The sequence below is a fragment of the Ictalurus punctatus genome, chromosome 25 (assembly GCF_001660625.3).
Source record: "Ictalurus punctatus breed USDA103 chromosome 25, Coco_2.0, whole genome shotgun sequence".
Taxonomy (NCBI): domain Eukaryota; kingdom Metazoa; phylum Chordata; class Actinopteri; order Siluriformes; family Ictaluridae; genus Ictalurus; species Ictalurus punctatus.
The window spans coordinates 6,158,289-6,175,788 of NC_030440.2; the positions used below are offsets into that span (position 1 = coordinate 6,158,289).

At 34.6% G+C, this 17,500-nt stretch overlaps 1 protein-coding gene across 1 annotated transcript in view; it reads left to right on the plus strand.

The window, feature by feature from the left end:
- Positions 1–17,500, plus strand: part of LOC108258179 (kelch-like protein 29) — a 208,531-nt gene that overhangs the window by 137,734 nt on the left and 53,297 nt on the right. Inside the window, exon 6 of the mRNA XM_047150815.2 lies at positions 14,238–14,376. Coding sequence (XP_047006771.1) covers positions 14,238–14,376 — 139 coding nt within the window. The remainder of the gene's footprint in view (positions 1–14,237; positions 14,377–17,500) is intronic.

The following is a 17,500-nucleotide window of genomic DNA, read 5'->3' on the forward strand; positions in this document are numbered from 1 at the left end:
AATGGCATAGAGCTCCACTGATTTTGCAGGCCAGTTTTATTTTTCTATACTACTACTACTACAAATAATAATAATAATAATAATAATAATAATATGTACGCATTCACCACCAGGTTTAATATGAACACTTGTACAGCTACTTATTCATGCAATTGTCAGCCAATCATGTGGCAGATGCAGGTCAAGAGCTTTGGTTAATGTTCATGAAAGTATGTCGCCTAGTCTTTTTCCAATCTTCAACTCTCCGGATTTGGTGTCCAGTGCTGTGCCCCCTTTAGCTTCAGATTCCTTTTGACGTTGACCCCGGTGTATACTTTTGCTCTTGTAGCCAGTCCATCTCAATGTTTGATGTGGAGTAGGTTCTGAAAAGCTTTTCTGTTCACAACAGTTGTAAAGAGCGCTTATTTGTATTAGCCGTCCTGTCAGCTTGAACCAGTCTGGTCATTCAACACGGTGTTTCCACTGACAGAACTGCTGCACACTGAATGTTCTTTTTTTGTTTGTTTGTTTGTTTGTTTTTTGCACCATTCTGTGTCAACTGTACAAACTGTTCTGTGTGAACATCCCAGGAGACCAGCAGCTTCACACTCAAAGTCACTGAGATCACATTTTTTCCCCATTGTGATGTTTGGTGTGAAATATTATATTGTAATTGCATTTGCATGATTTTCCGCATTGGGTTTGGGGTTTGAGGTTCGAATCCCGCCTCCACACTGTGTGCGCAGAGTTTGCGTGTTCTCCCTGTGCTTCAGGGGTTTCCTCCGGGTACTCCAGTCCAAAGACATGCACTGTAAGCCGATTGCCATTTCTAAATTGTGCGTAGAACACGGGTTTGAATTGTGCCCTGCGTTGCGTTGGCACCCCGTCCACGGTGCCCCGTACATTTTGCCCCGAGTTCCCTAGGATAGGTTCCAGGCTCCCTGTGACCCTGTGGAGGATAAGCGGTATGGTAAATGGATGGATGGATGGATGGATTGTACAGCATTTGCAGTAACAGGTGTATGAAAAGTGCTCTATAAATAAGGTTTCTAATGATCATTATTATTATTATCATGCTTCTCGGAACAAATCACAGACAGATTCATCCCTACACACATTGCATTCATCGTCTTGGAGCGTAGGAGTGTTCTGCTTGGGCATGAAGCACAACTCAGAGTCTGGCAAACAAATTGATGATGCGGTTTTATGCTAAACTATATTCATCCAGGTATAAATACGGTTGACATTGTGCATTAAGGTGGCGCTATTGGTGGATGCAAAGATGCATTGCCTGGCAAATGAAACCATAAGTTGGCAGATTAAGTCTTGCTTGGTTTTCATTAACAGACTTTATCTCTAAGCCTAAGGCTTTGTAGGCATGCGTTAAATGTTAATGTGCCATACTGTGTACTGGGCATGAAATAGGCAGTAGTGTATTAGCTATAAAGCTGTCTGTTAAATTAGCTGACATAGTCACTTCTTAGACACTGCTAAATGTAGATATACATGTATTGACCCTGGATAGTATGATCTGATTAGGGTTAACAGTCAAACTGGCAGATTGGCTGATGTTTAATCACCAGCTGACAGCCACACAGATGAGCATATTTACAATTAATTAAAGAACACAAGGCCAGTAATGAGACATACACACTAGTTGTAGGTCTTTAACACACTATCGCGTCTGAGCAGTAGATTCATTTTTATTATACAGGTATTTTCATTATTATCATTATGCAGGTGTCAGAGTGTCTATTTGCTAATTGTTAATATATATGTGTGTGTGTGTGTGTGTGTGTGTTTATCCATGCAGCAGGATGCCTGCATTCATAATTTTGAGTAAATTACAGTAGCCAGGCTAAATCGATGCATTGGAGAAGATAAAGGCATGAGTAATAACGGCGCTCTCCATTTTTAATCAGTGTCTTGCTGTGTCCAGACGAGCCGCCTGACACCGTGTGTATCACTGATGTGCTCAGAACTTTGATAAACACTCTTCTTTCTTTTTTTTTTGGTACATTTATTAAGGCTGGGTAGTGCTGGAAATTTCCTGCTCTCAATAATTGGAATTTCGTCCCTAAAGCAAACTAAGTCAGAAACTAAACTAAGTCAGTTTTACATCTTCTGCTGAAAGAGATTTACAGTTAACATGTTTACAATCAACATTTTAATCCACATTTGCAGTTGTAATGTGTGTAATGTGCTTGTTTCGGATTTTTGGAGGTTTGTTTGTACACAGTTCAGCATTCAAAATAATAATTATAATAATTATTATTATTATCATCAGAAATAATACAAAAAACATATTTTGACTTCTATTTCAATACACTACTCCAACAACTACTACTAATTATTATTATATATTATTATATAATATAATACAATATAATGTAATGTAATATAATATAACAATACTTTTTTTTTTTTAATCAATGCCCACAGTGTACTTTTCACATTTATAAGAAATTCTAAATTAACCCTAAAATAAGAAGAAGCAGTTGGTAAAGAGCAGTTTTGCGATGCTGAATGTGAATGTCCGTGTAAAACTCCCCTGAAACCCCTGCAACCTCTCTTGATAGCCTGAAACTAAAGTGCTTAAGCATTTCATTAAACAAATGTTTGCAGTGTTTTAGTTATTTTCGTGCTTAATAGAATCCGTCCTGATGGAGTCTGGTAATCACCATATTGGTCAGCTTTGTGCAGATTTTGCCTGTAGTGTCATCTGATGAAGTATGGCTTTATTATATGTCATTAATGCATGTGACTGTGCCGTTGTTTAGATGCATTTTGCCGGGGTTACTTTAGGAAGGCAAAACTGTCTCTCAGCAGTATTAATAACTAGAGCTATTAGAGTGGAGCCGAGTGAACCTACAGGGAAAGAATCACAGCAGCTCGTGGCTCAGGCACATCAAAATGACAGATCGTCTGCTGCCACGCTCCTGATGGATCCTGCGTCACATACGGCTGCTGGCACTTCTGTTCTGTGAGGCCCGCTAGGTACCTGATAGCTACTGTTGGTGTGTGTGTGTGTGGACCAGTGGTCTCAGAATGTTGTATGGGGCTATACCACGCTGCTCTTTGGGATTCTATTGGAGAAGAGAACACAAAGGCTGAAGGGCGTCTTCTCCCACACAAGACGAGGCCTTCGGTTTATCTGCGCAGTAATCCCCACGGTGTGAGGACTCTGTCTATAGAGAGGGGTTGAGAGAGCACTTCCTTTCCCAAACTACATATTATAAAGGGCTTTTTACAGATTACACTGAGCACCCGTGCTTTATAATGTTCTTGCGATGGAGACCAAAAGTTTTCCGAAGAATCCCAGAAAATCTCTCGAGCTGTACGATGAAGGAGGGTGATGTCAGAAATGTAGCACGGCTTATCACTTACATACATATAAGGTAATATAAACTGCACGAGAAAGTTTAACGCGACTTTAAAATAACATTAAAATGCACAATTCCGAGTGTCCGTGTAAGATAAACACCTGTCTGTGTGACTCAACCTTTCCGGATAAATATGGAAACTTCCAGAAAGCATAGCTCTTAGTACTGCTGTGTTATTTGATTTGGAGGTTCTACATTGTCTTCTTGCTATGGCTTACTTTCTTATCAAGTTATCATCTGCCTAATAGAATAATTTGGGCAAAGAATATCAGGTTGGTTATGCTAACACACTTGCTATCCACTGTCTGTAGATATTTTATTCCACTTTGCCACCATGTGAAAGACGAGCAAAAGCGGTCTGATTTATGCCGTGATCTCTCAGGGAAAAAAACCTTGTGTATCAAGCACATTTTCTTTCATATGTATCTTTTTTTTTTTTTTTTACAGCCTTTCAGCCATTGTGTGTGTTTATTATTCTCTTACGTACTTGACCCTACAGTTCGCTTGTCTCAAAGAATGAATTTTATACCTACTCTTCTATTCACACCAGCACTCCAGCTTTTATCTGTCCAAAGAGGGGTTTTAGAGACTTTTGTTTGATGTTGCAATACAAGATAAAAACTCTTACTTTTCAACACAAAATATGTCTTGGCAGCTCAATAACATGTTGATCCATTTTGGAAGATATTTTATCACGCTGCCATTAAGATATCCTTCACAGTTTGAAGATACTACACCGGGTTTAAGATTTGGGTCGGTTTGGAAACCCAGCACTGGGGTCTAATATGGACTGATCCAGCATGGGGTGTTTTAATCCAGTGAGGTTGGGTTTTAATCCAAATTGTGGGTAAAAAATAACTGCATTTCTGGGCTGTAGACACCCAAGCTGTCATGGTTACAGTGTGAACGTCGCATGAGCAGCTTTTTTTTTTTTTTTTTTTCCTCCAGCACAAAAGAAGCTTCATGCAGAGCTCCTTGTCTACAAGAACACCAAGTGTAATAGCAGTCTTACCTGCCTAAAATATGATAATATCATATCTTTGTAATCATGAATGAAGAATAGCAAACGCAGAATTAGCATTTACTCGACTCCAGTGCTAGCTGATAATAATAATAATAATAATAATAATAATAATAATAATAATATTACAGAAGAAACGTGAAGGTATTTTTCAACTAGTTATAAGTAAATTTTAGTTATGTAGCGGACCTAAATTAACATTAATTGTAACGAAATTATGTACGAATTTAATCTAATCTGTTCTTACCTAAGAATATTAATTTGTCTTTAGTATTTCTTGTTTATTACAAGAAGCCAACTGCCATATTTTCCCCCAAAATAATGTTAAGTTAATAATTTTAGAAAGGCTGTTGCCTCCACAATGTCTGATTAATACAGGCATATCATTTTGAATGGTTCGGCTAAATTACAACTCTAGCTATAAATATGTGCTGCAAATTATAAAGTCAAGTGGGAACAACTTTCAAAAAGATCTCTTACACTTACATCTGATTTCTTTTACTTCAGACTTGGTTGCTGCTGCGTCTCAGCAGGCGACGTGGAAAATTCCAGAAATCGTGCAGGTCCTCATCTCAAACCTCACTTGCTGCTCTTTATCAACCCAATTTAGTGTATATTATTTTTTTTTTAAATTAAAGCTTAACTTTTAGAAATATTTAATATAAGGTAATACTGGATAAATGTACAATAACACAAAAAAAATCTAGTATAGTGTTTTTTTTGTTGTTGTTGTTGTTTTTTTTATCACTTATAAACAATATTTGTACAAAATTGGTGGTTGGATTTAAAAAAATGAATTCTGTTTTAATGTAAATATAAATCAAATTTAATTTTATTAAAGTTTTTTCTTCAATTTGACGAGATCATAATTATATTATTAATATACAATTATTTGTGCATAATTATGTGTATATATATATATATATATATATATATATATATATATATATATATATATATATATATATATATATATATATATATATATATATATATGTATATATATATATATATATATATATGTATATATATATATATATATGTGTATATATATATATATATATATATATATATATATATATATATATGCAGTAAATGGCATTCTTCTTCTTCTTCTTCTTCTTATTATTATTATTATTATTATTATTATTATTATTATTATTATTATTACACTCTTAAAAAATGCTGGTTTATTTTTTCTACCCAATCGCTGGGTCGAGAGTTTTGGGTCATTTAATTGGGTCACTTTCTCAGTCTTGGATAATTTTTTGTGTAACCCAATCGCTGGGTTAGTGTCTGGGTCATTTTCGCTGACAGTTGAATCGATGCTCCCCTCCCCCACCCCGACGCCTCAGCCCAGCTGCTTGGGTCAAATCAACTCAGCGTGGACTGTTTGAATTCGCCTCAGGTGGAGGTAGCGGTTTTCCTACTGACAGACCATTAGATTTATTTAGAGAAACAAGGTTTGTATCAATATATTTATCCATAAAACTGTATACTAGAAAAGCAAAAATGTGCAATAGCAGTCCAGTTTACATGGCATTAAATGATATCTTTGTTCGCTTTGGCTTACTTGTTTGTAATGGATCGTAAGTTGGTTACTCAGTTGTTGTTGTTGATTTTTGTGGATATTTTAAACGTCTCCTTTGATGAAAATCTGAAGTTTTCCTCTTAAATATATGACTTTTTTGAGTCTATATATAAACACTATATATAAACACTCCCTATATAAAGTCTATATATAAACACTACTTTAGAAGCCCTAGCAATACAGTTCTGAACATCTTCTTGTGTATAAATAAATGTGATACCATGTTGGCATATTTGTTTATAATGTGGTATGTTTGACATTTTCAATTTCAAGGGTAAAAATAACCCTGAAAAAATGAACCCAATTTAAGAAATAAAATTAACCAATTACTGCGTCTTTGTAAAAATGAAACCATCCTTTTGGTTGAAAAAACAACCCATTTGCTGGGTTAAAATGAACAACCCAACTTGATCGGTTAATTTAGCTCAAAATATGTTCTGTCCTATATTTCCCCAGCCATTGGGCTAAAAAATAACCCAATTAACGCAGTGTTTCTTAGAGTGCACAGCATTTCTTGACTATTTAAATTCTTTTGATAAAGATCACATATTGGACCTTTATAGCGAGAAAGAGAAATATATGAAATGTTTTTAGTAATTACAGACTTTTTTTTTTCGTTTAAAACATAATATTTGACCATCATACAAAAGTTATTTGCCAAAGGTAATGGCTTTTAGGAGTTTGTGTGTGTGTGTGTTTGTTATAATTAACACATTAATTGTGCTTTTAATCCACTGCAAGACATATAAAGGCATAATATCTCATAAATGGCTGTTTCTAATTATGTGCTAAGTACGTTATGTTTTGCAGTGTACTGGGATAGGTCCAGTCAGGTTATTAATTAATTTATTCAGGTTCAAATTTTATTAATGTGTAAGTAAATGTATTTATGTATTCATTCATTTATTATTTATTTATTCTGTGTGAGCATTTCTCGAGCAATTTAAAACAGCGATAACACTTTTTACATTTAGGTTCACACTCACTACTGCGCCTAATCTTAAGCACCTTCGTTTTTTTTTTTAATACAAATGTTGTCTCGGGTGTTTATTTTAGGACTTCTGCGATACTGGGTCACTAAAACGCATTTTTAAAATTCCAAACATTACTTGTCCAACAAAAATTTAAATGTCAGCGATAAAATATTTAAGTCTGTCAGGGATTTTCTGCAAATACAGAAGCGTGTGTGACGGTCAGAAGTCTCGTGGCTTGTAGAATGTAGAAATGTTTTACGAATCTCAATAGTTTTGAAGATTTCTCTGCGTTGTAGCATTTATTTTTGTACTTTTTGTATCTTATTTTTGTATCTTTCAGAAATGGTAGATATTCTATATATGTTGAGTGAATAAATCCATCTACATACTGGAACTGTAAGGAAACTGTAATTCCTTTCTAGAAGATATCATTTTTTTCATGATTACTAGGTGGCAAGAAACTCTACAACACGTAGTCTAGAAAATGCAGTCACTGGAATTGTAATCTCATACATTTTGTGTTATTTTTGAGTGTATGATACTTTCCACCATTACACAACAATTTACCAACTACTGACACCCTCGCTCCTCTATACAGCCTAAAAAACATTTACACTAATTCATGTAATAAAAATCTAACATTCTTTGTAAATGTAATAATTCATGCAGTAGAGGGCAAAGGAGACGGTAACATATACGATATAAGGTAAGAATATGAGAATACTATATGAAGCAAAAAATAAGATGTTAATGTTGCCAAGTAACTGCTGCATTAACTACTTATTTACACATTTACACAGCTCTGAAATATTTCCATTCTTATTATCATTATAAATAGGCTACACTTAGCTAAAAGAGTTCTGCGTCTGTTTTGATGTGATGCTTTAATAAATTATATAATGCCTTTGCATGCTTATTTCAAGATAATTAACCATGATATATATATACATATATATATATATATATATATATATATATATATATATATATATATATATATATATATATATATGTATATGTATATGTATGTGTATGTATATATATATATATATATATATATATATATATATATATATATATATATATGTATATGTATGTGTATGTATATATATATATATATATATATATATATATGTGTATGTATATATATATATATATATATATATATATATATATATATATATATATATATATGTATATGTGTATGTGTATATATATATATATATATATATATATATATATATATGTATATATATATATATATATATATGTATATGTGTATATATATATGTATATGTATATATGTATAATTGTAAAAACTCAGCTCAAAATCAAGATCTGTATGTATGTATGTATGTATATATATATATATATATATATATATATATATATATATATATATATATATATATATATATATATATATATATACATACAGATCTTGATTTTGAGCTGAGTTTTTACAATTATACCTTCAATATATAGTAGGATTGATTTATCAGTCCAGACCCTGACCAGATGGAGACTCCGTGGAGCTTTTTTCCCAAATGTATGGCCTAGCTCCTTTTCTGATGGGTAAAGACACAGTGATTGTGTTCAGGGGTCCATGAAAAATGAATAAATCAAATGAACAAGTTGAGATATTCATTAAATGTTTACCCGTGGTGGTTTCTGGAAATCAAACAAAATTTTAAGATCCCATACATTTTATTTGTATAAACTGCTAATATAGTAAGAGATATATATTCAGTAATAGAGAACGTATATTCGATATGTTGCATCTCAAAGTATAATCTGTTAAACCTACAAACACTAGCTAATTTATTTACATTTAAAGTGTTCATTTAAACAGCGGAGGTGGAATTCTAGCAGCACTTCACGCATATCCTCTCGTGTGAGTGTGTGTAGATGTGTGTGTGCGTTTGAGGGACAGCACACATGTGCCGCAGGCTGTTTCATGCTCCACACTAATGATGTTCTGTTTCTCGCTGGGCCTTGACCCTCCACTTATACGCCGCAATTTTCTTTTCTATCAGCCGTGTCCACCAACTTCGCGAGAGATCCATTGTTCAACTACAGCTAAAGTTCCTCATTTCTCTCCGGCTGTCTCTCTTTTATTCGGTCTGCAAGTGAATTGGGTGTTCTTTGCGACATGAGATTGGAGGTGAAAGCCATGTCGGTCACACACTCGAGCACACACACGTACACGCACATGTGCACAATGGCTGCTCCAGTTGCAATGGCAGTGACATGAATAGAAAGATTCAAGTGGATGACTGTTTACGGCAAGTATCGAGGGGTAACAGGCGTGCATTCTGATCACTGTGTTTCATAATCATCTTCATAACTGACACACATGCTGAGATTTTTAATGCACATGTGCCAACATCTATGGTTTAGCCATTAAACAGACATTGACTACGTTTACATGGACAGCAGTGATCTAATTATTCACCTTATTCTGAATAAGACAGTATTGTGATTACACGAGTCGCTTTTAGAATACTCCTTTCATGTTCCCGTGTTACATGTTATAGAACATAGCGTGATTAACATCTCACTTGTCATTACGTCCCCACGCCACGCCGTCCGACGTTCCCTCCAGAATTTCACGTATCGACATACAGTTGGTCTTCGTTATGGTACCGTATACGGTTTTGGGTGTTTAATTTTTCATTTTACGAAAGCTTAAGTGCGGTTAATCATTTGTCGTGCTGTACATACAAATAGACGACTGCTTGAAGCCGCGGGCTGCGTCCCAAACCGCGTACTTACCTACTATTTAGTTGGCAAAATACGTGTATCTCGCCTACTATATAGTACGTAAGTTTGCCGTTTGGGACGCAGCCGTGCTCTCTTGTATGCCATCAAACGGTCGAGCACTGCCGCGTGTACGTGTCCTGTCATAAAATGCGGTGAAAACTCCCACACGATGTTAATAATGTGATTAAGGTGTGTACGTGTCTGTAATGTACTTCGATAATGCGACTAAAACAGGAATACTCCACACGTCTAAATTCGATCTGTGTTTACTTCGAGTCCGACTTTAGCCGGATTAAGGTCATCAATAATCGGTGTTTACATGCTCGTTTCGTAATCAGAGTGTCGTCTTAATCGGGTTCATATCGGATTATTGTTGTCCGTGTAAACGTACTGACTGAAAACTATGCATTTCTGCTTTCTCTGTTTAATCGTTGAACCAAACTTCGACTAGTAGGAAAGGGATTTCACTGAAATGAAAAGAACACCGTGGATATGGACCTGTGGATATGAAAAGACACACTTTTTTTGTGGTTACTGACTTTATCTAGGTGACCTGTGAATTCACAAACCTCTGCCATATGAGCCAAAAGAACCCAAGATGGGAGACGGTCGACCTGGCTGATTAAAAAATATAGATGTTTTATTATTATTATCATTATTATTATTATTAAAAAGCGGTGTCACCTGATTTTGCCTCACGATTTTCCTCATTCACCGACATGGATGCTTGGGTTTTTGTGGTATAATTCTATTTTTCTTCTTTCTGCCTATTAGGATTTTCTTGTTAGCAATGTTGGCACATCTGTTAACGTAGCACGTTTAGGACAATTGCCTAATTTCTACAAGGTGTATTGAAAAATGATTGAAAATAGTTCTAACAATAGCAGATCAAGTAGTGCAAGACACTCAGAATCGAAATTGGTATGAATTTGTGCCAGACAGCTATATTTGCGGGTGCGTTGTGCACAGATAGCTTTGAACACACTATAATCATTTCTCTTTATTAGTGAAGTGACCACTTTGGTTCAGCTCGTCATTATCATTGCCTGTGTGTTTGCACCGCCTCACTCCATACCACACAATCCCATTATGTTGGCATCTTGGACAAATTCAACTTTGAAATAGCTTCTTGCATTTAACAGAGTTCAATCTGTCCTCGTGCCTGCGAGCTATGTGTGGCATTTTGTCAGTGCTGTGTTGAAACGACGCATTCTACAGTACAATATTTTCTTTAATAGCTTTGGTGCAGTTTGTAATGTCACATTCACGTCTTAAAACTGTTACACACACTTGACCACCCATTTTGTTGTGCATTTCATTTTTGTAGCAGAGTTGTCATTTCTAATCATGACTAATTAGTAATACAATCACATGGGGAAACTAGTCCAAGAATAGAACTGGGATTTAAGATGCTTTTTACTGGTAGTTACTGGTAGTTATAAGTTACTGCAAGTTTTATTAGCTAACGATCTACACGGTTTAACAGCCCTGTTAAACTTGACAGGACAAGTGGATTTTCATTTCAAATGCTTTTAAGTATCATGTGCCAAATTATTGGATTCTTGGATTAAACTGCTGTGTAAAAAATTGTGAAAATAGTAGATAAAAATAATTATCAGATGAATTATCAGGATACTATAAATGATGATGATAATAATAATAATAATAATAATAATAATAATAATAATAACTGTTCTATTGTTTTAAGGCCTACTACTACTAATAATAATAATCATCATCATCATAAATAAATAACAATAAATAATAACAATAAATACTATTAGTACTACTACTACTACTACTAATAATAATAATAATAATAATAATAATAATAATAATAATAACTGTTCTATTGTTTTAAGGCGTACTACTACTAATAATAATAATCATCATCATAAATAAATAACAATAAATAATAACAATAAATACTATTAGTACTACTACTACTACTACTACTACTAATAATAATAATAATAATAATAATAATAATAATAATAATAACTGTTCTATTGTTTTAAGGCCTACTACTACTAATAATAATAATCATCATCATCATAAATAAATAACAATAAATAATAACAATAAATACTATTAGTACTACTACTACTACTACTACTACTACTACTAATAATAATAATAATAATAATAATAATAATAATAATAATAATAACTGTTCTATTGTTTTAAGGCCTACTACTACTACTAATAATCATCATCATCATCATAAATAAATAACAATAAATAATAACAGTAAATGCTATTAGTACTACTACTACTACTACTACTAATAATAATAATAATAATAATAATAATAATAATAACTGTTCTATTGTTTTAAGGCCTACTACTAATAATAATAATAATCATCATCATCATAAATAAATAACAATAAATAATAACAATAAATACTATTAGTACTACTACTACTACTACTACTACTACTAATAATAATAATAATAATACTATTAGTGCTGCTGCTGCTACTACTACTACTACTAATAATATTAGTGCTACTACTACTAATAATAACCATCATAAATAATAATAATAATAATAATAATAATACTATTAGTACTGCTACTAATACTACTACTACTAATAATAATAATACTATTAGTGCTGCTACTACTACTACTACTACTACTACTAATAATAATAATAATAATAATAGTACTGCTACTACTACTACTACTACTAATAATAATAATAATAATACTGTTAGTACTGCTGCTGCTACTACTACTACTACTACTACTACTACTACTACTAATAATAATAATAATAATAATAATAATAATAATAATAATAACTTTATTGTTGTAAGGCCTTCTACTACTACCACTAATAATAATAATCATAATAAACAAATTATAATAATAATAACATTACTATTAGTACTACTACTACTATTACTATCATTATTATGATTATTATTATTATTATTATTATTATTATTATTATTATTATTATGAATAATAATAATAATAATAATAATAATAATAATAATAATTTATTTAGTAATTGTTATTTATTATTTACCATTATTCTGAGCTTTCTAGGAGGCAACTGAAGGGCTTCTGTAGATATATACCTGAAAAGAATTAGCTTTTTTTTTTTTATCTCAAGGATTATATCACGAGTCAGAGTGTTGAGAAGAGAAATATCCAAGATCCCTCCCTCAGCACAGTGAGTGTGCTCCTCAGTCAGTAGCTCTTGACCCTGTACTGCCCCTCTTTTACATTTTGATGGGGAAGTTCACTTTACAGAGCCTCATTAAGCACTGGAGTCACTTCCTCCCCAGCTCATAGCTGTTCTAGCTTTTTTTTTTTTTTTTAATCATTTAGTTCATTTACATATCCATACTACACATCTTTCATTGGGATATATGTCTGTTCGCTTGCACAGTCACTTCGAATACATTTTCCTCATTAAAACAATAAAGAGCAGACAACAAAAGATCTGAATTACACTAGAAACAGTTTTGTTTAAAATGATTTCAAATAGCAGTGGTAAAAAAAATGTGTCTTTTACTATAGAGAGATGTGCAGTGTGCTGAATTGTTTGCTTTGTTTCTTTTGAGTATCTGCCTCAACCTGCCTGAGCTGATTTTAACAGGAAAGAACAAATCGAATTTTGCCGGTGTACTAATGTTTCAAATAAAGCAGTTTTCATAATTTCATACAATAACATTGTATTATGTCTTTCCGTTCTTGCAGTTTGAAAATTTTAGAGGTGCACCGCTATTATAATGGTGTATTGATTATGTGTCTCATACCGAGCGTTTAATCAAGCACAAACATGTTTGCGTTTCTACCAGTTTACCTCATGTTTATTACAGATGATGACTAAGCTTTTCCCCTCGATATGTCAGCTTATGATGCTCCGTTAAAAGTCGAGAGAGAGAGAGAGAGAGAGAGACTCTAACGTTTGGCTGAGTATATTGTGCAATATATTTGCACATCAGGAAATTGAATTTGTGTATCGCAGTGGCTGACTGTGTCTTTATCCATCCCCTGCATGTCTAGTTATTATATTATTCATAATTCTGTCGAAACAGTGTTTGATCGATTTGTGTCCTTCTGTTTGATTGAAGTGTTTACGTTCAAGTTTAAATATTCAGCTCGTAGCCAGCTCATGTAGGTCAACCAGTTGTGGGTCTCGTGTCAAGTCTCAATGTCATCTGTATACACTGTGATAATTCAAGGCTGTTTTTTTTTTAACCTCCAAAGTACTATTTTCCTGTGAGCGAATGTGCACTGTGTTTCATTGTTTGTTGTTGCATAATTTCTGATGTGTGTCTATTTGTAATATATTCTTATTGTCTAATGTGCTGTGCATTTTTCTCCTTTTCTCTTATAGAGAATTTGCTGATATGTTGGCTATTTCCACGTTTTTTGTTTTGTTTTGTTTTGTTTTTTTTCAGTTCTCTGTTACTTCTGTGTCTTCTATTAATTATAAAAACATATATTTCTAAAACAGTATTTGGCATTGTCTGTTTTTTTTTTTTTTTTTCTTTTGTTCTACAGAGATGTTGAAGGAGCTGAACCAGCAACGCAGAGAGAAAGAATTTACAGACCTGAAAATTGTAGTTGAAGGCAAAGAGTTTGAAGTCCACCAAAATGTTCTAGCTTCCTGCAGCTTGTATTTCAAGGACATGGTGAAAAGGTTTGCCTTTTCTTCCCTTCTCACCAGCCGTCGATCTGATCCGTTCTTTTCATAGGGCACATTTGTGTGGTTTTTCTCTTGCCTCCCCCTCTCTCTCTTGCAGGTTGTGTGAAGACTTTGGTTCCTATCGCAGGGCCAGCAGCCATTCCTTCTCCCACTCAAATGAATGTATCTCAAAACGGGGGAAAAGCGTCAACTTTTTTTTTTTTTTTGTCTTTTCCCTTCCTCCCCCCACTCTCTAATTAACAAGTAACAAAGTGTTCCATGACTGATGGATCTTAAAATGATCATAAAATGGCCTTACCTAAAGAATACCTTATTGTGCATGTACGTATTGTCCTCCTCTAGCCGTGTGGTGTCTGTCATGTGGCTATGGGATGAGCTTTGTCAGCTGTTTTATAAGTGCATACAGCATATAGGGCCTAAAGAAAAAGCATCCCATTCATATGGTAAATATTCATGCTTCAATGAATAGTAGAAAAAGCACTCGGTTACAAACAAAGGAAAGAACGCAGCTCCTTTTCCTGCGCCGCTGAATCATTACCTTCACAGGTCAGAGCCATCGTCTGTATTTACTGCTGAAGAGCAGAATTTTATATATTACCTCTTCTATATTGCATTTGTCTACTCACATTGCGAACGCACTGCATTTTTATGATTATTCAGTCGTTTTATATTCCTGCCAGTGCGTCTATTGACCTTAAGGAGGTTAACAGACTAGTAAGGGAGGCATTTGTTTGTTTGCGTGGGAGCGTTGTGCTCGAGTGCGTGTGAGCCATGCTTGCAAATACTGTTGACGTGTACAGTATTTGGCGTGTACAGGTTATGATGTATGGAATCCTCTAGGTATACATCTCACAAGCGAAAGAACGTCTGGCGGGGAGAGCATCTTGTAATACTAATGTCACAATATGGACTAGATAACATCGTAGAAGGTAGATGGATGGGAACTGGAAGATGAATCGTTCTCTTCGTCGTTATATACTGTACGTAAAGGCAGTTTGCTTTAGTGTTATTGAGACGTGCTAGCGTTTCGAAAATGATGAATGAATAGAAATTCATTGTCAAAGCAAGAAGGTCAGTGAAATGAAGCCTCATTGGGAAGCTGAGACGAGGCCAGGCGGCTGCCTGCGTAGGCACAGATACGCTCGTCACAGTGAGCGGCAAGCAATTAATTAATATCTTCCTCAAACCGGACTGTTTATGTCTTTGTCTCGCTGCCAAAGGTTTTATGACCGTGACCTTGCAACAGAGACTTTTACTTTAATCAGTTTTATCACTGTTTCATCAAATCTGAATAGACAGCCCTGAGTTACAGAATAGTAGGTAGACTTAATCAGTTTAAGGATCCAGGCCTTATTACATTGTGTAATGTGCTGCTTGCACCGTCTGTAGAGTGACGTATTTGAAAGACAGTGAATCGAATCATTGACCTTCTCCGTCGGGTCTAGCTGCGTTGCTGAACTTTGTGTGCATGTGTGTTTTTGTTATTCATTTTAATTTGAAATCTTTCCTTTTAAACATTTCGATTCGTGTCAAAAAGGTCAGTGTACAGTAGGTGTCTTTGCATCAGTAGTTACTTTTTAGGTCACTACTGTGTTACACTCACTGTATAGGGTCTAACTCACTGAGTGTGTGTGTGTGTGTTGCATACGTTTTCAGAACCTCGCCGATTATCCTGCTCTTAAGGCTCCTGCTAATATGCGTTTACATGCAGTCCATGAACTCTCACTTTCCTTAAAGAAATAGTCCCGTGTTTCTCAACCTAATCTCCATCTACTACGTCTGTAGCATACGCGTGATTACCATAAACAATATGTTTCGACACGTTTCCCTATAATGTGGACAAAGATAGACATTCAAAACGTACTTATAATAGAAGTCTAAGGGGCGGTTGTTGGGAAATCTGTGACTGTTTAAAACATGACACTATATGCAGAAATGTTCAGCAGAAATGTTCACTAGAAATGAAACTGGCGATTGTTTGTTTGAGCTGAAATAAAAAAAAAAAAGAAAATGGGGGGAAAAAAAAACAAAACATGCCACTATATGACATGCACAGAAAACTACAGTAAAGTGTCTTATGATGAGACAGACGTGACGGAATGAGATGTTTTACCGAAACATTCCAAAACAGGAGCGTCGGAGTAAAATGTCCGTCCGGTTACTTGCTCTCTGGAAAAAGTATTCCCATCTCTGAATTATTACAGCCTTAGAGCGAAATTTATAAATACCTTTGATTTAAAAAAAAAAAAAAAAAAAAATACAATTCACATTATTGACTTCTCTTTACATTTCCATTCCATTGAAAGAAAGTTTAAAGCAAACAGATCTTCTGTTCTTCTTCTGTTCTCAGTGCAGGGAAACGTGCCTGCTTTTGTCTGAGATAAACACACATACGCTACAGACTTGGAGATATGACGATTAGGTCTAAAAAATGCTTTACTAAGTTCATTTCTTGAAGTTTGTGACTGATGTATTTTCCATTGTGTAGTATGAACCATTTACATTTACCCTTATGCCAACCCTATATATGTATACCAATGTATGTGTGTGTGTGTGTGTGTGTGTGTGTGTGTGTGTGTGTGTGTGTGTGTGTGTGTGTGTGTGTATATATATATATATGATAGTTTTCCATGCCAGTTATCATCATTTAAATCTGAGATGGTCTTGTCCTCCGGTCTCATCCATTACAGCTGGGGATGTTGTGCTATTTTTACACCTTCCACGCTTACATTAAGTTAATCAGAAGGGGCAGTGTGAGGCGTGCTACCTGAAGGATGTAATGCAGCTCCCGAATGTGCATGCACGCTCCTCTCTACCAAAAAAAAAAAAAATACTATTACTCTCCCCTTTAGCATCTGTTGCTCGGTACGCGGAGATGGATTGCCCGCAGTAATTCCATTTTCCCCTTTGGATTTTCAATAAGTGTGCTTGGTGCCACTTTAATTTATGGGCAGTGCCTCCGTGCCTACCCATCAGTGTGTAATTTGAAACGTGGCAAGCTGTGGGAGCATCTCACACCCCCGCTCTTATTTATTTATATGAAAGCAATGTGTTAGTTTTACCGGAGCCGTGGCATCACGAGAGAGGAAACAAGACAGTGGGAGATTGTTATCATTAA